The sequence below is a fragment of the Symsagittifera roscoffensis genome, chromosome 4, assembly GCF_963678635.1.
Source record: "Symsagittifera roscoffensis chromosome 4, txSymRosc1.1, whole genome shotgun sequence".
Classification (NCBI taxonomy): domain Eukaryota; kingdom Metazoa; phylum Xenacoelomorpha; order Acoela; family Convolutidae; genus Symsagittifera; species Symsagittifera roscoffensis.
In genome coordinates this window covers 76502138-76524806 of record NC_087065.1, presented here as the reverse complement: position 1 = coordinate 76524806, position 22669 = coordinate 76502138, and the positions used below count along the sequence as shown (strand labels likewise).

At 38.8% G+C, this 22669-nt stretch overlaps 2 protein-coding genes across 2 annotated transcripts in view; both read right to left on the bottom strand.

The window, feature by feature from the left end:
- Positions 1 to 22669, bottom strand: part of LOC134845054 (kinesin-like protein KIF27) — a 539890-nt gene that overhangs the window by 12696 nt on the left and 504525 nt on the right. The window lies entirely within an intron of this gene.
- On the bottom strand, positions 157 to 13579 carry LOC134844576 (uncharacterized). The gene is made up of 3 exons (XM_063861315.1): positions 13152 to 13579; positions 3249 to 3526; positions 157 to 2708 (listed from the first exon to the last, which is right to left on the bottom strand). Exons 1-3 carry the CDS (start codon positions 13478 to 13480, stop codon positions 1978 to 1980), a joined length of 1338 nt encoding a protein of 445 aa, XP_063717385.1. The 5' UTR covers positions 13481 to 13579; the 3' UTR covers positions 157 to 1977.

Genomic DNA, 22669 nt, shown 5'->3' with positions numbered 1-22669 from the left:
GCCTATACTCACTTCATTTTTTTTACCATGAAAAATATTTTTTTCAAACAGCGCAATATCAGAACACAGCCGATGAAACATGAGCCAAAACCATTTACGCCGGAGATTTAAAAAAATCAAAAAATTAAAAAGGAAAAATACAAATCAGTGTTGATAAGTTAAAAAATCAAAACAGGAAAACGTCTAAAAAAAGTTAAAAAAATAGTGAAAACTGCTTAAACCACAGGAAAATTCCGCGCTATGGCAAACAAGCCAATAATGAATAAGCAGACAAACAGTCAGTCTACATTTTTTTTCTTCAAAAGAGTCTGGATTCGAGCTTTGAAATTTTAGCGTCCCAGGCGTGGACACAATCACTGGTTTATGAGTGCCAAAAGTAACATGGAATTCGAACTTAAAATGGAAACAAACGAAATGATTCATTGATTCTATTACACAAGATAATTGTTGCATATTCGCCCAGGCAGTCGTTTCTTTCGGCCTGCCAATGCAAGCAGAAGAACAGAAAGTGCTCCGCCGTCTCTGGGGCGTTGTGGCAGTAGGGGCATGTTTCCGTCTCCTCTCGTCCGTAACGGAAGAGGGTGTCTTGAAGTTGAGGGGCTCTGTTTACACGGAGTTGGAACAGGGTGACTTCCTCCTCTCTCGGTCTGTTGACGGAACGGGGGAGCGTCTCTCCTCCCGTAGCGCGGGCATAGAATTGATTGTCGTTCACATTTGCGGCATACGATTCTTGATGTCTGGTGTCAATCAGTGTCTTGAGGTAGGTTTTGGTGCAGGTATTCTCGGGTTTTGGTGCAGGTATTTCCGTTAAGTCGTGGTCGATGTTGGAACAGGGCATCTTTTAAATTGTCAACAAGCTCATCCAAAAAATTTTTTTAAATCGGATTCTGCTGCATCTCTAGATGAATCATTAGATGAAACCATCCATCAAGCTTCAAATTGACTGTCATCTGACTGGATGACTGTGGGACAAACACCGATACCTCCAGAACGTTCGCGGGTTTAGACTGTTCAAACAATGGTAATTTTCAATTCGCTTCTTGAACTACTTCAGATGGGTATTACTGCCTCTTTCCGTGTCTTTCGTCTTCCTCCTTTTTCTTTTTTTTTCAAAATTTCTGCTACTGAAGCATCAAATCTGCTGTGTGGATTAATTGCCTCGAACTGGCAGTCAGAACAGTTGATGTAAAATTTCTAATATTTGTGGCTAACATGTTCAAATGTAGTCTCCGTCATTAACCACTGAACCGCTCTCTTCTGCTAACTTTCTTTTGTTTGAACGAATTGGCTCAAACTCTCAGTAATGAAGTTGAAATTTTACAGATTAGTCGAATGTATGAGTAAAACTTTGAGTCTTTACAAAATCTAAGAGACGCACGCCAATTATGACATATTAGTAGTACCAGTCAATTTGAAAACAGATATTTGCCAATTAACATGGCTCAATTGATAGAGCGGACACATTTTAAGTAGTATATGAAAAAGTTCAGCAAACACATCCGACCCTACCCAGGCTCGATCCCTCTTATTTTGTTGCCTGATAGAAATAGGGAAGAAGTCTGATAAAAAATAAGCTGACGGACTTTAGTCTGAAAAACAAGAAAAATGCCTCTTTCACTCAGCTGCACTTACATTCGGCACGAGAGGAATCACAGCTGACACTAATCTGAATTGTTATGCAAAAAAACTAAGCAAATAAAAAAGTAAAGGCTAGTTTACACGTTAGCAAAGATTACAATTCTTCTGCCCATAATCCTAGAGAATGGGATCATAACTTAAGTCTCAATTGCCTACATTTCACTCATGGATCCACGTGAAAATTCAACGAATTAATTAACGGGTTTATAACCTGGTCTCAAGAAATGCTCACTTAAATTTAACTTAAATTTATCTTTTTGCTAGCTCTCAACTAACTCTAAATACTGCTAAACCTTACATTAACTACATCTAACAAAGCTATCGGCTAGCTTTCAGCTATCACTGAACTTTCGTAATCGGAACTGGTCTAAACTTCTCACAATTTCTCTCGTGATTCAGAAACTCGACAGTACTTCTGAATATTTCTCTGCAACTGTTGCATACAAACAGTGACACTTTGGTCTCATTAGTTTCCTCTAGCTGACGCCTTCTTGCTTCTAGAACATTCTCATCATAAGAGAGCATCGATTCTTCCGAGGAGTGGACCGACGCATCTTTATCTAGAATCAGAAAGTCCTCGTTTAAAGCGTCAGTTCCTTTTGTCGATTCAACCTCCATTACGTCAGACGATTTATCAGCTCCTTTTTGTGACTTTTTTGCACGTCCTCGTTTACCTTTTCCAGGACCTTCCTTTTCAATCGCGGTATCCAAATTCTGGTTCCTCTTCTCAGATGATCGCGTCTTCATCACTTCCACCTCTTCGCCTTCGAGTGATTTTCTCTGCTTCTTGGTCTTTTTCGGCGGTTTCACTGCTTTTGCCTTCGCTTTTGCGGCTGCAACGGCCGTGTTTGTTTTGAGAATCGGATGTATAATTTTCGGCTTTGGCATAGCAACCCTCGGAGCCGGTGGAGCGTACGTTCGAATCTTTACCTGGGTCGGCATAGCAAGCCTCTCTTTCTTCTGTTTAGCTGCCTTCTTTTTCTTCATTTTCGCCTCCACCAGACGGTTTTTCCACGCCTTCAGTGCCACAGAGTCAATGTTCAGCCTTTTTGCAGTGATCGAAACTCTTCCTAAATAAGATATTATAATTATAAACAAGACAGCACTATTACTGTTTCAAAATTCATTTCCACCATGAAAGTGTTGTTTATTGACAAAAAAAGCCTGTCTCGTATTTTATCCAGCATAGGTTCTCATATGACACTAGGCTCAGAAAAAGGAAATTCAGAAGAAAGAAATAAATGAAACGTCAACATTCTTTATTAGTTACGAACACTTCCTGAAAGCTTAAATTGATTTTTAAGACTTGTATTAATTTGAAAATGCTTTAGCCCCAAACCCCCCCCCCCCCCCCGGTTTTTGTAACTAAGTACATAAATCGCATACGATTAGCTGTTTCTAATGATGCAAGGTTCGATGCAAGGTGCTTAAGACGCACAGACAGAATTAGTTGAAAATATTATTCTGCCGATTCTGAACGAACTCATAAAGCTAGTTTGAAATTTAAGGCAACCTTGAGACACAAATACTGAGTGAAAAAGGAGAGTTCATTTGTTTATTCTAATTATCTTTGTCTGTGCGAACTTCTGGTAACTCTCAGAGTGACTTACCTCCATCTACAAGGTACTCTGCCACTTTGGACTGGAACTGATGAGAGTACAGTCCAGGTGACACTTCATCGTGTATGTCAAATATCTTCCGCTGTTGGACCAGTTCCAACACTTCCTGCTGCTGCATGTGAATCAAGTCATCCAAAGCTTGCTCGTCCAGAATCACATGTTCCGGATGGTTCAGTCTATCGTTCGCAATGGAGTTGTTGACATCCGATGCAGTGGACTGCATGTCGGAGAACATTGAATCTTCTGTGGAATCATCGTTTACGAATGATCTGCAATACTCATCAAATCACTTCTTTGTAAAAATTTCACTTAGTAATCTGGATAAAGACTCATGTCACTATTACAGCACGATCGTGTTATTTTGATGATAAACATTTAAATTGAACTCGCGGCTTTCCCTCCCAAATAAAAATTAGCCAACGCATCACCAGAATCATAAAATAGTGTTTTTTCCACAAACAGCAAAAATGTAGAGCATGTTCGAAGTTTGTGGCTCAATATAACAAGAGACCATCAACTATGCATGAATGAAGTGGAGCTTCACCTCACTTGAAGTAAAGCAGAAAATATTGAGCATCCTAAAAAAAATCCTGAGAACTGCTATACTGATTGCTTGAAGACCTAAGAGAACTGTTAAGGGAAAACCTTTCTGTGTAATTCTATACTATATGCTTGATAAAAATAATTTTTCTTGTTTCTAACAACTTATGTTTCTACCAAAAAAACGGAGCCATTTCCAACAATAACCGCAAAAAAAATCAAACAAACTGAAGCAGAAGCAAATTTTGTATCTCTTGCGCTAGCTACATCACAGAAACAGCAGCAAACCGAAAACACGAAACCCACTTTTCAAAAAAAATGATGAGAGCAAGGCAACCGCCAGTGTTAAAAAGAGGCCAAGCAACATTGTGTAGAAGCCAGTTAAACCGAAAACAAAATTCTGAATATCAAAGTTTTACGCCACAATCCTTCTGAAGCACACATAGTACAACAAAAAAATATATTTTCCTTTAAAAAGGGCGAAAAATGAGGTAACTTGGTCAATATAGCATCTCACCTATTTGAGTGAAGAAAGATAGTAAACTTTTTTTTCCACGCATGGAAGTATAATCGGTCCGGCTGGTACTTGAACCCTATTCCTTAACCACTAAATAAGCCTGTTTTGCATCTAGAAAAGATCTTGAGGTTCCATACTACCACAAAATATGCATACAATTACACATCACAAAAATAACGTCCGGCGGTGGCTATGACACCAGACATGTCGCCTGTAAGCAAAGTTGTTGGAGGAAAAGTCTGAATCCCAAGTAGAATTCACTCGCCAATGAAAAAAGTATTGCTAACTTAATTAAAAAGCGGTAATTTAGCAGACATATTTTGTATTCCCCCATATTAAAAGTTATTCGGAAAATTGTATAATTTGGAGCCCCAGAGAAAATATTTGTACACAGAGGCGAAGCTGAGCAATACCCCATAAACATACCATTGTAAACTATCGGACAGAAAACGAAGCAGAAGCTTAGTGTCAATAAGAATTTTCCAAAAATGTCAGAAACACATCTACAAAAAATTCATTTGTTTATCTCGGATGATGTTCAATTTGAGGAAAAAATGTTAAAAAACACAATCGGCTCTATTAAAAATCCAAATTTCCGCTATTAAAATTTGAATTTTTACGGCATCGTCCTTTTGAGAGCAAAAGAATAAATCTAGCCCTAGCCCACATACGAATTGAGACTAGTGAAAAAACTCAGGAAATCGGAAAAAAAGCGAACAGTTGAAAAAATGTTTCAACTTTTGGCAAAAAAATATATAGCATGTGTTTGAATTCAAAGCAATCTTTATCACTGGCCGTTTATTCGTACAGTTACCTCCATAAGGAGAAAACTCAAACAGCTAGTATTTCTTGACCTTTACACTTTTTCTGTTCGATAGTGGAGTTTGTCTTCCTTTTAGCAACTTAATAAGAAATCATAAGTCAAACCGCGAAAAATCAAATTACTGAGAAAAAATCACCAAGATCAAAAAGCCTATACTCACTTCATTCTTTTATCATGAAAAATATTTTTTTCAAACAGCGCAATATCAGAACACTGAGCCGATGAAACATGAGCCAAAACCATTTACGCCGGAGATAAAAAAAATCAAAAAATTAGAAAGGAAAAATACAAATCAGTGTTGATAAGTTTAAAAATCAAAACAGGAAAACGTCTAAAAAAAGTTATAAAGATAGTGAAAACTGCTTAAACCACAGGAAAAGTCCGCGCTATGGCAAACAAGCCAATAATGAATAAGCAGACAAACAGTCAGTCTACATTTTTTTTTTCAAAAGAGTTTGGATTCGAGCTTTGAAATTTTAGCGTCCCAGGAGTGGCCACAATCACTGGTTTACGAGAGCCAAAAGTAACATGGAATTCGAACTTAAAATGGAAACAAACGAAACGATTCATTGATTCTATTACACAAGATAATTGTTGCATATTCGCCCAGGCAGTCGTTTCTTTCGGCCTACCAATGCAAGCAGAAGAACAGAAAGTGCTCCGCCGTCTCTGGGGCGTTGTGGCAGTAGGGGCATGTGTCCGTCTCCTCTCGTCCGTAGCGGAAGAGGGTGTCTTGAAGTTGAGGGGCTCTGTTTACACGGAGTTGGAACAGGGTGACTTCCTCCTCTCTCGATCTGTTGACGGAACGGGGGAGCGTCTCTCCTCCCGTAGCGCGGGCATGGAATTGATTGTCGTTCACATTTGCGGCATACGATTCTTGATGTCTGGTGTCAATCAGTGTCTTGAGGTAGGTTTTGGTGCAAGTATTCTCGGGTTTTGGTGCAGGTATTTCCGTTAAGTCGTGCTCGATGTTGGAACAGGGCATCTTTTAAATTGTCAACAGGCTCATCCAAAAAAAAATTTTTAAGTCGGATTCTGCTGCATCTCTAGATGAATCATTAGATGAAACCATCCATCGAGCTTCAAATTGACTGTCATCTGACTGGATGACTGTAGGACAAACACCAATACCTCCAGAACGTTCGCGGGTTTAGACTGTTCAAACAATGGTAATTTTCAATTCGCTTCTTGAACTACTTCAGATGGGTATTACTGCCTCTTTCCGAGTCTTTAGTCTTCCTCCTTTTTCCTTTTTTTTCAAAATTTCTGCTACTGAAGCATCAAATTTTCTGTGTGGATTAATTGCCTCGAACTGGCAGTCAGAACAGTTGATGAAAAATTTCTAATATTTGTGGCTAACATGTGAAAATGTAGTCTCCGTCATTAACCACTGAACCGCTCTCACTTCTGCTAAGTTTCTTTTGTTTGAACGAATTGGCTCAAACTCTCAGTAATGAAGTTGAAATTCTACAGATTAGTCGAATGTATGAGTAAAACTTTGAGTCTACATAATTTTTAAGTGACGCAAGCCAATTATGACATATTAGTAGTACCAGTCAACTTGAAAACAGATATTTGCCAATTACTTTGCCTCAATTGATAGAGCGGACACATTTTAAGTAGTATATGAAAAAGTTCAGTAAACACATCCGACCCTACCCAGGCTCGATCCCTCTTATTTTGTTGCCTGATAAAAATAGGGAAGAAGTCTGATAAAAAATATGACTTACCTCCATCTACAAGGTACTCTGCCACTTTGGACTGGAACTGATGAGAGTACAGTCCAGGTGACACTTCATCGTGTATGTCAAATATCTTCCGCTGTTGGACCAGTTCCAACACTTCCTGCTGCTGCATGTGAATCAAGTCATCCAAAGCTTGCTCGTCCAGAATCACATGTTCCGGATGGTTCAGTCTATCGTTCGCAATGGAGTTGTTGACATCCGATGCAGTGGACTGCATGTCGGAGAACATTGAATCTTCTGTGGAATCATCGTTTCCGAATGATCTGCAATACTCATCAAATCACTTCTTTGTAAACATTTCACTTAGTAATCTGGATAAAGACTCATGTCACTATTACAGCACGATCGTGTTATTTTGATGATAAACATTTAAATTGAACTCGCGGCTTTCCCTCCCAAATAAAAATTAGCCAACGCATCACCAGAATCATAAAATAGTGTTTTTTCCACAAACAGCAAAAATGTAGAGCATGTTCGAAGTTTGTGGCGCAATATAACAAGAGACCATCAACTATGCATGGGGGTGGATATTTTAAAATTTTAAGGTGTAGCAAAACTCGTCAAACGTGCACACATTGCTTGAATCATAATTTTGGAAAAAAAGAAGTGGAGCTTCACCTCACTTGAAGTAAAGCAGAAAATATTGAGCATCCTAAAAAAAAATCCTGAGAACTGCTATACTGATTGCTTGAAGACCTAAGAGAACTGTTAAGGGAAAACCTTTCTGTGTAATTCTATACTATATGCTTGATAAAAATAATTTTTCTTGTTTCTAACAACTTATGTTTCTACCAAAAAAACGGAGCCATTTCCAACAATAACCGCAAAAAAAATCAAACAAAATGAAGCAGAAGCTAATTTTTTATCTCTTGCGCTAGCTACATCACAGAAACAGCAGCAAACCGAAACCCACTTTTCAAAAAAAAATGATGAGAGCAAGGCAACCGCCAGTGTTAAAAAGAGGCCAAGCAACATTGTGTAGAAGCCAGTTAAACCGAAAACAAAATTCTGAATATCAAAGTGTTACGCCACAATCCTTCTGAAGCACACATAGTACAACAAAAAAATATATTTTCCTTTAAAAAGGGCGAAAAATGAGGTAACTTGGTCAATATAGCATCTCACCTATTTGAGTGAAGAAAGATAGTAAAATTAGAAATTACAAAGGTTTTCAGCTATTGTTATGATTGGAGAAAAACTTGACGAAAAATAAGTTACCAGACAATGTTGACGCGATGAAACAAAAAAAAAACTTTTTTTTCCACGCATGGAAGTATAATCGGTCCGGCTGGGACTTGAACCCAATTCCTTAACCACTAAATAAACCTGATTTGCATCTAGAAAAGATCTTGAGGTTCCATACTACCACAAAATATGCATACAATTACACATCACAAAAATAACGTCCGGCGGTGGCTATGACACCAGACATGTCGCCTGTAAGCAAAGTTGTTGGAGAAAAAGTCTGAATCCCAAGTAGAATTCACTCGCCAATGAAAAAAGTATTGCAAACTTAATTAAAAAGCGGTAATTTAGCAGACATATTTTGAATCGAAAATTGTGTAACAAACTAAAAATTTGAGCTTTAAATACAAAAGCGAAGCGGAGCTTCGAACCACTGCGATGCAAATGAAATTGCGATGCAAAAAAGTTCAAAAGATAGGTCTCAAACGAAAAGTGAAAAAAATATGTATTGAAGAAAATGTATGCTAAAATATGAAAAAAAAAATTTATTTCAATTCTTTTAGAAATCAATTACCTGAAACATTAGAAGGATTCGAGCTACACAAACTCAATTCATTTCCCTCTCATAACAACTAGATGATGGAAACGATAAGAAAAAAAACTCGGTCAAAATGATCTAAAAATTCCTAATTGAATTCGAAAACTTTGCTTAAAATTGCAACTAAACAACCTCCATATCCCAGAGGCGAACTTGAGGATAATAAAAATACCAAACTGTTACTTGCTATAAACTAAGGTTAAAATGAAAAACAAAACTGAAAAATTAAAATTTCAATAAAACACTGCAAAAAACGAAAAATTGTCACAAAAATAAATTCTAGAAAACCTAAAACTTTTAACATCTATAAAGACATCCCAAAGACATCAAACTTGCCAAAAAGGAAAAATTGATGAACAAGATTACAACAAAACATACGCCCGTTTATGAAAAAAAAATACAAAAATTCTTTTTTTTTCATAAACATTTCAGTCGGAAAACCCTTGAGTAACGTACGACATTTGCCTTGATCGTTCGTAGACGGAACAGTCATATCAGAATCGCAAAAAAAACTATTCTGGAAATTCATGATTTTTTCTCAAATTTATGAATTTTTATTCCAAATTTATGAATTTTGTTCAAAAAATTTGGCATATCAAAACAGTACGCTGTTAAATTGATTTCAAATGAAATTTATTATTCCAAAACAGACCAAAATAAATAAACCCGAAACAAACTCCAGGCAATTTTAGTAAAACAAACAAACCATACATCCAAAAAAACTGAAAACTAAATTCAAAAAAAAATTAATAACAAAAAAACTCGTTAATTGTTTTTCCATCAGAAATTTTTGGCAAGCTAAAATACCAGAAAACCATGAACTATATCAACCCCTTTGAAAATGAAATAAAAGTATTGAGTATTTGAAGGAAATAGTTACCAAATTATCCAATAAAAAGTATTGAAAGAAAGGTGATACATTTGGTCAAACAATTGTTCAATAAAAATTTAACAAGTTCGAAAAGTTATTTAGGCACCTAACCTCCATAGGTAATATTCAAAGAAGCGGCGTAGTTGCTTGCAAAAACAAAGTGGAAACTAAGCCGACAAAAAATAAATCGAAAGCGACGAAGCCGAAAAATGAATAAGTACCAACATATTATTTTAAAAAACTTTCAACTGCGATTTCTTGGGAAAACACTAATAAGGTGGGAGTAATAGGCCAATGAGCGCAAACAGGACGCATATACTGCATCATTTATATGCATGTGGTTTATACTGCATTCATGTCGTTTATTTAATGCATGCTAATCTGTTATAATATATTGCATGCATAGACAAATTTGTTTACGGGAAAAAAAGTCTAGTACCCCAGTGCAAAACCCTTGCCTATAGAAAGGGTAACTAGCATCGGAACAAGACTTAGGAAGAAGAGTCAAGCCGCGAATCATTAAACAGACGCAAGTTGAGCCGCAAAATGATCTTATAAAATAAAACTTTTAAATTTTCAGTCCCTCTTGAAAGTACAATGATCAACACTTGCACTTGCAGCTCCAATTAAAGTTGCAGGAGGCGCAAGAAATATCCCTCATGTGAGAACTAAGCCAAAAATATTTGAGCAGACACCAATTAAGCCGAAAAATAAAAAGTTCGTTATAAAAATTTCAAACAGTACATGTACCCCAGAAACTACTATGAACAACACTTGCACTTGATTGTAGCAACTAAGCCGACAAGAGTCAGGCCGGGACTCGCAGCAAAATCCGAGGTCAGGACAGCACAAGCAAAATCCGCGATTGTGGCAACTATGCCGACAAAAAGTCAGGCCGGGACTCGAACCCTAGAACCTAGGGTGCAAAGACTACCACGTTACCTCTGACCCAAGTGGGAATGAACCTGGAAAAATTTAAGGTTCAATATTAAATCATATTCGAAATTAAAGAAAAATTGTTCACCGGAAAAATGGCTAGCTCCCGATTACAAGACACCTGCTCTGGCAAGTGTAATTCTTTTGAAAGGACCCCTCTTTATGCCCCCAAGCAAAAATGAATTTCAAACATTTTTTTTCCTTCAAACGACAAATATAGACGCTACTTAAAAAAACACCAGTTGAAACCATTGAATCCCAAGATTTATTTTTATGGTATAATTCTCTGCCAGAAGGGGGTGCAAAAATCTTAAAAATATATCCAACATAGACAATTCTATCTGTGCTATAATCGAGGAGGGTAGATTTTAATTGACAATTCTCTTGATGCATTAATATCGACTTGATTTATTCATAAAATTTTGCCGATGTATTTATATAGCGTTGATACGACCCTATCCAACTTGTGCACGTACCGTCGCATGACGGAAGGGCCCATTTTAATTGCCTTTTTTTATAACATCTTATAGCGAAGTCGAAAAAATAATGAGTTAGTTAGTTTACAAGCAATCATTAAAAAAATGGAATATCCTCTGAGGAGTGCAATCCTCTGCCTTAAGGGGTGCAAAAATCTTAAAAATACATCCAACATAGACAATTCTATCTGTGCTATAATCGAGGAGGGTAGATTTTAATTGACAATTCTCTTGATGCATCAATATCGACTTGATTTATTCATAAAATTTTGCCGATGTAATTATATAGCGTTGGTACGACCCTATCCAACTTGTGCACATACCGTCGCATGACGGAAGACCCATTTTAATTGACTTTTTTATAACATCTTATAGCGAAATCGAAAAAATAATGAGTGAGTTAGTTCACATGCAATCATTTAAAAAAATGGAATATAAACGCGATTCCAAATGTTGACATACTCAAAATTTTTGTGGCCCTGACATTCGACTAAAACAGATAGGCCAACTGCTGCTACGAAAGTGATTTTTTAAACTAGCTGTTAAACTAAAAAAGTATATATTCCGATTTATTGATGCTTGGTTATCGCAAGCGTCCTAATAATGAAACCTGAACACATGGCGGTGCTTGTATGCCAACCGATTTCAGAAAAAGATTATACACAAACTGATGTAGAAACATCCAACGATACAAGTTCGCATACAGAACCACTTGCGATTCAACGCAAATATAGCATGACAGGCTAGCAGTCACAAAATTAGACGAAAACCACTAAGTCGCAAAAAGGTTTAAAAATGTCGAGGAAAGCTCGATCTACCAAAAAACTTCATATCTGAATAAAGTTTACTGTTTCAACAAATAAAAACATGGCACACCTTTTTCAACAACAGGGCAGCGGCAATAATAACGGGTACCCCACGCGGATCGCCAGCAAGCGCGGTCAAGTGCGACGCCATGATTCAGGACATGGACCTGTTCATTGTGGACGGAGCGGCCATGCACATGGTAAGTACCTTGAGCCATCAGAAGACCATCATCTGCGAAAGCTGGCAGATAGAGAAGTCACCCCGAGACTGAAGGCCAGAGCTGAGAACTCCTTCAGACCCGACAGGCGTAGGGTAGCAAGAAACAGGGTAAACGAGCTGCCACAGGGTATGGATACAAGAGAAGCGATCCTGAGAGGAAAAGATGCAAAGAACGCAGAAAGATACCAGACGGAAACACCACCAAACTCAACCCACCGACAAGCTTGCAACTGAGAACATCTACCACGCTCAGTAAAACAGAAAGCGCGCAGAAGAGACGTTTCTGTACAAACTGAGAGTAAATAGAAACATCACTCAATGACACCAAGTACAGATTCCGGCTATCACAGGATCCTATATGCGAGCACTGCGATGGGGAAGAACCAGAAACAACGGAACACTACCTACTGAAGTGCACAAATTGGGACCAGGCCAGAGAACAGCACCTGGGAAGAAACCCAACCTTGACGCTTTTGCAGACGAACTCCAACAACATCATCTTATTCGCAACAAGCACTGGACATTTCAAGTCCCCCAATTATCAAGAGGGCTCCTAAACACACACACACACACACACACATAGCACACCTTTGAAAGTTACATTTGAATCCAAAAAGAAAAAACAACAATTTTTGAGCAGACACTCGTTGAGCTAAAAATGTTTCCGTAAAAAACTTTTCAGCAAATAAATTTTCCCCTCAAAAGACTCACACACAAAGGAAGCATGTTTCGCTCATCCAGCAATGCAATATGATGCCAGCAAGCCGATAAGGTGTAAAAAACGCCAAGCCGAGTAACCAAAAAAAAACAAGATAAATGATATTATACCAAACCGGCGGAGATAATTTTAAAACCAACATTTTGGAGCCGAATATGTAAACCCAACTTTCAAAAAGAATCCGTGCTGCAGGAACTAAGCCTACAAAAATAAAACGATAGTCCGACAAAGCAGGATATTTCAAGATTTCAAGCAGGTATTTCCCCTCTACGCTGAATGGCAGAGTGATTTTGAATTTACACGATTTGCAATTTCACGTGCGTTATCTTGTTGTTTACGGGAATAAAGTCTAGTACCGTTTGCAACACCATTACAAATCGCAATGGTCAACACTCTAATTATTATAACATTTGTCTATGCTTTTGTCTAACGCTTAAGGAACTCGATAGTAAAACTAACCTCCGAGTTTTTTTCTTTTTCGGTGCAACTAAATTTGTAAAATGGGTAGTCCCTTTTTTCAGATTGGAAATTGCTTGATGTCCAATTTTCGGCACAGAATTTTTTCCCGCCTTCATTAGGTTCGAAACAATTTGCGGTTCACAGTTAGATACTTTTTGTTTTTGCTTGCTCGAACATTTTCCTGGTGGCTTCGCGCTGCCATTGTTGTGTACGAATTTCGTTTTAGGCTTCGGCGCAGTAGCAGCCAAAAATGAAAACTTGCTCGCCAGAATTTCTTGTTGGCCTTGGTGACGATCTTGACCGAAGCTCCAGAAAGAGTTACTAGCCATTTTCAACTTAAACTCTAGTTAAACCGTTTGAGCTGGTCGAAACTGTTCGAACACTGTTCACGTAATTTAATACACAAATCAGATTAAGTTTCTAATGACGAACGCTGCTGGACAATTTTTCTCTTAAGTAAAAACATTGCCTGCATGAAAAGGGCCACATGGCAAAGCAACAAGCAGTCAATTTTTCGATAAAGCGAGCGAATTAGGACATTTGTAACATTCGCCCGGAAGATACATATCGACGGATAACAAAACTAAGTCTTAAGACGACTGGCTAGCGTCTAAACAGAGCTTTGCATGTTTTTCACCGTCTCTACCAAGCCAGTACTTTTCGGTGGTCTTTCTTACATCAGGCTGACAAAAACGTTACTGTTCTCCGGCTTCGACCAGAACGCTCAAATTAACTGAATTACATGCAAAATTAGTGAGCTCATGGCTGGGTCTCTGTATCCCCAGACCACGAGGTCACTCCTAAAAACAGGGCTGCTACTTATCATATTACTATTGTTTTTGTTCAGTAGATAAAAATCATCATCTCCATCGAAGATGGATCAACCCTTTCCCCCCAACTCCTAGCACCTCATCCTTGTCAAAACTAATCAAAATATCAGTTAAATTCAAGTCAGGACATGACAGGATGCTAAAATTCAATACAAGTTCATAAAAGTTCCCGTCCCGAGACCCTTCCGGATTCTTGAATCCGGCGAATCAAGCTCCTTAACCTCAGGTTCACGCTAACTCAGAGGGCTGGTTTTTACCCTTCACCGTTGTTCGCAACGGCCTTGCAACTATTGTAACAGCACAATAGTTGCAACTCGGAACGTCCTCTGCTGTTCGGTAGTTCGTTGTTGTTTTTTAGTCTCGATTTTCGTACTGTTCGTAATCGCAGATAAAGTTGTTCTGTTTCTTTCTGCTATTTTAGCCAAAATGGCCGTTTTAACATTTCTCAGAAATGTTACGTCATCACTTCGAAAATTTAAAATTTAGAATTCCAGAATCTTCTAGCCTTCACCGTTTGGCCAATCATTCAAATAACGTCCTTATCCGTTCTAAATCGCCAATCCGGAAGGTTCACTGCTAAAATCCTGAATTCTGCAGAGACTGCATTTTGGCCATTCTGGTCGAATGTCACAATTTTTTTCTTAGAACTAAAATTCAGGCTGTGGGAAAAAGGTCCACATAGCAAAGCAACAAGCAGACAATTTTCATTTCTGAACAATACGAGTATTTCTACAAACAAAAGTGCGAATAAACAAAAAAAATTAACTGTTTCGACCGAAAGCTATGTTTTGAAGTTTTACGTGCCAGTCGGTCATCATGAAAGAAATTTTCGGTTATGTAGCAGTATTTAGACAACCGCGTATTCAGACACTGTATTAACCAATCAGAATTTAGGCAAGAACCAATAAATATTTAGACAAGAAATACTTAGCCTAATTGTTGTGATAAACTTATTAAATAGATTTCTTTGTTCAAATTTACCGCTTGTGTGTTTTCATAGCATATGCGCGCTGGGCTTTCCTCTTCTGGTTATCTTACCAAATCTCGCCGTCCCAGCCGTAGGCGAGTGAAGTTTCCCTGGCGTAACTAGACGCAAGAAGGAGTGAGCTGGTGAATCGACCTCCAAATCGACGTCAGGTTGTACCAATCCTTTTTTTTTTTTTCTCTTTTTTTTCTTTTTTTTATATTTTTTTCATCGCCTTTGCCTCAGCAATTTTAAACCCTAAGTGAAAGTATTCATAAATCACCCCAAAGAGCTTCCTTTCTCGCCCCAGTTGTCTGTGTTTCAGGTTGATGCCGCGATTCCAGGCAAGACGCATCCCTGAGTTCTCACAGAAACTAGTTATCGGGACTTCAAGGACCAAATATATCAAACCAGCTCTAGTAAAATCAACAATTCACTCCTACCGCGGCGCAACGCTTCATGATTTGTTTGAAACAGTTTTACAATACAGACCAAAGCGCCTAAATACAGTAACAATAGTTGCTTGATACAATGACTACAGGCTGCATCCACAAGAATTAGAACAGCAGTGGAAAAACTTGATTAACCTCGTCACTAACAAGTTTCAGCCCAAGTTCGCCAAACCTCAACCTAAATCTAACCCCTCAAATGTTCTGCCGTGATGGCATCCATTTCTCGTTCTACGGTAATGATTTCTTTACAAATTTTCTTGCAAATTTAATCTATAAATTCTCTCGCTAACTTGACACCGCCGTCCTTCCTAAAATGGCTACTCAAACACACTGCCTTATTTGTAAAAGCAGCTGCGAGGCGGAGGTGTTTGGTGCTTCACATGCCCAGGCTACATGCATGTAAAATGCAGCGGCTTAGCCCGCAGCAGTGATCACTATGACGATTTCAGTTGTCATCGCTGCACCTCCCAATTTCATTCAGCTAACGACAAGCATGAATGCAATCCCCCAACCCTAGCTACAACCACGCTCCCCCAAATGCACCCTCACCCTTCCCCTGCCCCACATTCACAAAACTCAGGAGAGTCTTCCACTATAGAACCCACAACAATACAAGTCCCATGGTCAAACCCCTGTCCAGAACTCATAGAAACCACCAGAAAATATACACCGAAGTGGTCCACTGGAAACCGGTCTTTATGATCTTGTCAAAAAATAAAGTTGGTCATAACGTTATTGAAACCCTCAATAGAACTTTGAACAGCCTAATAGAAAACAACGAAAACACCTTCGCAATGCACGCAGCAATGATTTTTCCACACTTATTACTGTGCAAAACAAAGTCCGAAATTGATGGATCTTTATCCAAAGCAATAGCAAGGCGACTTAAGCCATGGCAAGACGGAGGTCTGGATGGACTATATAACGAAGGAAAGGCGCTGCAAATGCGCTTGTTGAAAGGAAGTAGAAGAAAAATTGAAACTGAAGCACAGCAGTTCAACAAACTAATGAACACTGGAAAAATATCAAGCGCAATTGCAAAACTAACAGACACATCTTAAGGCGTTCTTTCGCTCGACGAGATTGTCAAAGGTAAGACAGTTGAACAGACTCTCATAGAGAAACACCCACCATCTGAACCAATTAATGAGAACTATATTACACCTGTCTCAAACGAAACAATTCCTTTCCATCCATCGATATTTGATCAGATAAACGGTCAACATATCAAGAAGGCAGCCATGAGAACGCACGGATCGCATGGACCATCTGGCCTCGACGCGAATGAATGGAGACGTATCCTAACACACTTCGGGCAACAATCAGTTGAAATTTCAAAAACAATTGCTAAAATTGCCAAAAAATTGGCCAAAGAAGAAGTAAATCCAGAACTAATGGAACCATATAACGCATGCAGATTAATACCCTTAGATAAGAATCTAGGGGTAAGACCCATAGGCATAGGAGAAGTTATGCGTAGGATAATAGGGCGAACAATAACTAAATGCCTGAAAAACGAACTCATGTCGCTCGGTTCAAACTACCAACTCTGCCTAGGACAAAAATGTGGCATTGAATATGCGATTTACACGCTAAGAGATCAATGCAGCAAAACTTCCGCCTATGCTGTTTTACTGATAGATGCCGAAAACGCTTTCAACTCGCTGAACCGAAAGCTGGCATTAAAAAACATCGAAAATACCTGCCCTTCCCTTTTAACAGCGATTAAAAACTCCTACTCCAATCCTTCTAAGCTATTCGTTAACAAAAAAAAAACAATCTACTCTCAAGAAGGGACAACCCAGGGGGATCCACTAGCAATGGCCATGTACGGTCTAGCCATAATACCCCTCATAAAACTTTTATCAGTAGACGATGTAACCCAGAAATGGTACGCAGACGACGGAAACGCAGTCGGTAAATTAAGCAATCAACGAACCGTCCTCGATAAAATTGTATCACTGGGTAAATTTTTCGGCTACCACGTGAAAGCATCCAAATGCCAACTCATTGTGAAAGATGAAAAACTCGGTGAAGCTCAGAAAATCTTCACAAAAATACAGGAATCACTATAAAGGCAGGAGCCCGAGTGCTTGGTTCATTTATAGGAACAGAATCTGAATGTAAAAAGTTCCTCGAATTTCAACAGAATGAGCAAATCAAAATTTTGAAAAAACTAACGAAAATTGCTAAAACCTCCCCTCAAAACGTTTATGCTTGCTATACTAAAGGAGTTCAAGAAAAGCTTTCATTTCTTGCCAGGACAACGCCTAACACTATGGAAAACTTAGAAATATGTGAAAATATTATCAAAGAACAATTATTACCTAACCTAGTCGGTAAAGACACTTTAAACCCCCAGTTCCGTGAGATATCTTCCTTACCCCTTAAAATGGGCGGACTTAACATCAAGCTGCCATCCGATCATGAAAGCTACCTAGAATGGTCTAAGGAAACATCACTGGAATCTCAAGATCCTATTACAGCAGTAACACAGCACGAAAAAACCTGAACGAAAATCAAAAAATTGAAAAATGATAGAACAAATCGAAAAAAGACAAAACTCATTAACTCCTTAAATGAAACAGATAAATACGCAATCGACCTGGCCTCTGAAAAGGGAGCCTCTAACTGGCTCAATGCTCTACCACTGAGCAGATACAACTTCAACCTGAATAAATCAGAGTTCAGAGATGGTATTTACTTAAGATACGGATGGGAACCAACCAAAACCCCATTCACATGTGCATGTGGTGCTGATTTTAACTTGACACATGCGCTTCACTGTGCAAAGGGTGGTTACACACACATAAGACACAATGAAATCAGAGACACATTCGCCAACCTCATGAACGAGGTTTGCCATGACGTCGAGATTGAGCCGAAACTTCAGCCGTTGCAAGGCGAAAGCTTTGTCAACAATTCAACTACAACTGAAGATGAGGCACGACTTGACATTAAGGCAAACGGACTCTGGGGTTCACGATTCAGCCGCGCTTTCTTTGATGTGAATATTTTCAACCCCCATGCCAAAACATAGCAAAAACTGCAGAAGGATGCATACAAATACCACGAAACGCTGAAGAACTCCAAATATCAGCAACGAATTTTAAACGTAGAGCAGAGTAGCTTCTGCCCGCTAATTTTTGGATGCACCGGTGGCGCTGCTCCAACAGCCACGCGGACGATGCTGCGATTGGCCGAAAAACTAGGTGAAAAAAGACAAAAAAGCTATCCAGAATCTATAAACTACATAAGAACTAAAATAAGCTTCGCGCTCCTGAGGAGCTCTATACTTTGTATAAGGGGGTGCAGATCGCTACGCAAAGTTCAATTTATCGACAACTCCATAAGCGCTATTGTAGAGGAAGGACGGCTAAGATAAAATAACATCATGACGATGCATTTAATGCTAATTTATGACTTCATTGCTGATATATATGCATTTTTATACCGCTGGTATGGCCATATCCAGCTTGTGCACTTACCGTAACTAAACGGAAGGGCACCTTTTGTAATTTAGTTTTTTTTTATCAGAATAGAGACAAGGAAGATTTGAAATTCATTTTTTCCTTCTCTCGATTCTGTTTGGTTAATACATTGGCTGAATACGCGGTTGTCTAAATACAGACCGAACTCGAAATTTTCATTTTGAAACTAAAATTTCGAATTGAGCCTGTCTAGCACGATTTTCTCGCTGCAACTAAAAAAGTCAAAACAAATAGCTGAATTTGTAATTGCAGGAAACACGACAAACTTCAGTTCAATTTGTGCCAGTCGGAAACACGACAAACTTCAGTTCAATTTGTGCCAGAATCTGAATGTAAAAAATTCCTGGAATTTTAACAAAATGAGCAAATCAAAATTTTGAAAAAACTAGCGAAAATCGCTAAAACCTCCCCTCAAAACGTTTATGCCTGCTATACCAAAGGAGTTCAAGAAAAGCTTTCATTTCTTGCCAGGACAACGCCTAACACTATGGAAAACTTAGAAATATGTGAAAGTATTATCAAAGAACAATTATTACCTAACCTAGTCGGTAAAGACACTTTAAACCCCCAATTCCGTGAGATATCTTCCTTACCCCTTAAAACGGGCGGACTTAACATCAAGCTGCCATCCGATCATGAAAGCTACCTAGAATGGTCTAAGGAAACATCACTAGTACTGGATTCTCAAGATCCTATTACAGCAGTAACACAGCAAGAAAAAATATGTACGAAAATCAAAAAATTGAAAACTGATAGAATAAATCGAAAAAAAACAAACCTCATTAACTCCTTAAATGAAACAAATAAATACGCAATTGACCTGGCCTCTGAAAAGGGAGCCTCTAACTGGCTCAATGCTCTACCACTGAGCAGATACAACTTCAACCTGAATAAATCAGAGTTCAGAGATGGTATTTACTTAAGATACGGTTGGGAACCAACCAAAACCCCACTCACATGTGCATGTGGTGCTGATTTTAACTTGACACATGCGCTTCACTGTGCAAAGGGTGGTTACACACATATAAGACACAATGAAATTAGAGACACATTCGCCAACCTCATGAACGAGGTTTGCCATGACGTCGAGGTTGAGCCCAAACTTCAGACGTTGCAAGGCGAAAGCTTTGTGAACAATTCATTTACAACTGAAGATGAGGCACGACTTGACATTAAGGCAAACGGACTCTGGGGTTCACGATTCAGCCGCGCTTTCTTTGATGTGAAAATTTTCAACCCCCATGCCAAAACATCGCAAAAACTGCATAAAGATGCATACAAATACCACGAAACGCTGAAGAACTCCAAATATCAGCAAAGAATTTTAAACGTAGAGCAGAGTAGCTTCTGCCCGCTAATTTTTGGATGCACCGGTGGCGCTGCTCCAACAGCCACGCGGACAATGCAGCAATTGGCCAAAAAACTAAGTGAAAAAAGACAAGAAAGCTATCCAGAATCTATAAACTACATAAGAACTAAAATAAGCTTCGCGGGGTGCAGATCGCTACGCAAAGTTCAATTTATCGACAACTCCATAAACGCTATTGTAGAGGAAGGACGGCTAAGATAAATTAACATTACGACGATGCATTTAATGCAGATTTATGACTTCATTGCTGATATTTATGCACTTTTATATTGTGACATTCGACCAGAATGGATCAAAATGCAGATTCAGCATATTCGAAATTTTAGCAGTGAACCTTCCGAATTGGCAATTTTGAAGGAATAAGAGTGTTGTTCGAACGATTGGACAAATTGGGAAGGCCGAAGGATTTGGGAATTCCTAAATTTTAAAAATTCGAATTGATGACGTAACAATTCTAAGAAACGTCAAAAACGGCCATTTTGGAGAAAAAACCGAAACGAAACACAACAACGATAGTTGCGACGACGACAACAACGAGAAAATTGAGAATCAGAATCAGAGAAAAGCAGAAGCAGCAGAGACCGCTCCAAGTTGCAACTATTGTGTCGCTACAATAGTTGCAAGGCAGTTGCTAACAACAGTGAGGGGTGGAAACCAGCCTTCCGGGTTACAGAGAAATCAAGCTTAACGTGCTTGATTCAGTGGATTCGAGAATCAGGAGGGGTTTCGGGACTGAAAATTTTATCATCTTATATGAACTTTTAGCTTCCCTGTCATGTCCTGATTTGAATTTAATGAACATCTGAATTCATTTTGCTAGAATGAGAAGCTAGGAGTTGGGGGAAAGGGTTGATCCATCTTCGATGGAGAATATGATTTTTATCTACTGAACAAAAACAATAATAATTCAATAAGTAGTAGTAGCCCTGTTTTTAGGAGTGACCTTGTGGTCTCGGGATACTGAGATCCAGCCATGAGCTCACTATTTCTGCATGTAATTGAGTTAATTTGAGTGTTTTGACCGAAGCCGAAAGCAGTAACGTTTTTTGTCGACCCGATGTTAGAAAGACCACCGAAAGTACTGGCTTGGTAGAGACGGTGAAAAGCATGCAAAGCTCTGTTTAGACGTTAGCCAGTCGTCTTAGGACTTAGTTTTGTTCTCCGTCGATATGTATCTTCCGGGCGAATGTTACATACATGTTTTTATGGCGCTCCTGGGTGTTATTCTTTTTTAACATCATGACCGGCAGAACCGTTAACGAGCACTCCGCGCCGAGCGGATGCTCACATTAACGCCCTTAATAGGCCTAAACCGCCGGGACGGAAGGGTAGTTCGGAACGCGGAAGCCTTCCGGATTATCGTGAATAGCTTTTTAACCTAGTTAAGACCGAAAATTCACGAACCAGGAAGGGTGGGGGGATTCGCGTTCCCGTCGTTCCCTGAGAGGTTTGTGACCAAAAACACTTAAAGATATATATAAAACCAAACAAAAAGTAGTATAGTACCCAAAAAAAAAACATAAAAAAATAACCGAAAAAAAACCAAAAACAGTAAAAAAGTAAAAAATCAGTAGAAATCATCCCCCCAGACAAGATGTGATCCGACCCTCCCGTTTGTTGTTGTTAGATATATTGTTGTTACAGGCATTTATATCAGTCAGGATCGTTACGATCAATTTTGTAGCCGTTTGTGAGGCTTGTACTGTAGGGTTATTTGAGCATTTAAGCACGTTAATGATAAATTGCGCCCAATCCGGAAGGGTCAGCTGATTTGCGCTCAATTCAAAGGGTCTTGGGAGAAGACTGATCCGGCAAGCAGTACAAGGAGCAACAAGAAGGGGCTCAAGGAAAACAACAATCGACTGTTGGGTATCGTTAACAAGTTTTGTATCCCTTTTGGTAAAAAAGTAAGATAGTAATCTGTGGGGGGCTCGACAGTGCTGCACTGTAGTGACCCTTCGCCGAACTGCGAATATCCGAGTTAAGCACCTTAATTCGGATATTAAACAAACCCGGAGGGGTATAGTATTACTAATATTATTACTTATATAGCCTATATTAATACTCCTATACCGTTTTTCAGTGAAAAACACAGAAAGCAAACCGGTTTTTAGGGTCAAAATAGCGATATTTTGATCCCCCCACAAATCGCGATTTTTGAGATATCAATATTTTTTGAAACGGAAAAAACGCTAAAGTAGTTTGTTACATCGTAACTGCACTACCATAATAGATAGAAACGGTTAAGTTTAGTTCGGAAGTGGTTGGAACTATTTTGGTACCGAAAACCGAATTTTCGCTATTTTTGATACTACGAAACACTATAAATTCGGAAAATTTTTGGAAATTTTTGAGTTAGGGCAGTAAAAATAGTTGTTCGAACAACGTCCACTAGTGAATCTACAAGTTTCA

Excerpts from the sequence above, each read along its gene's own strand:
- LOC134844576 (XM_063861315.1), bottom strand. The coding sequence starts at position 13,480 with ATGGCTAGTAACTCTTTCTGGAGCTTCGGTCAAGATCGTCACCAAGGC. Across the intron at positions 3,527-13,151 it reads AAAAAGAAAAAAACTCGGAG|ATCATTCGTAAACGATGATT; the intron begins GTTAGTTTTACT and ends TGAGTATTGCAG. Across the intron at positions 2,709-3,248 it reads AGAGTACCTTGTAGATGGAG|GAAGAGTTTCGATCACTGCA; the intron begins GTAAGTCACTCT and ends TATCTTATTTAG.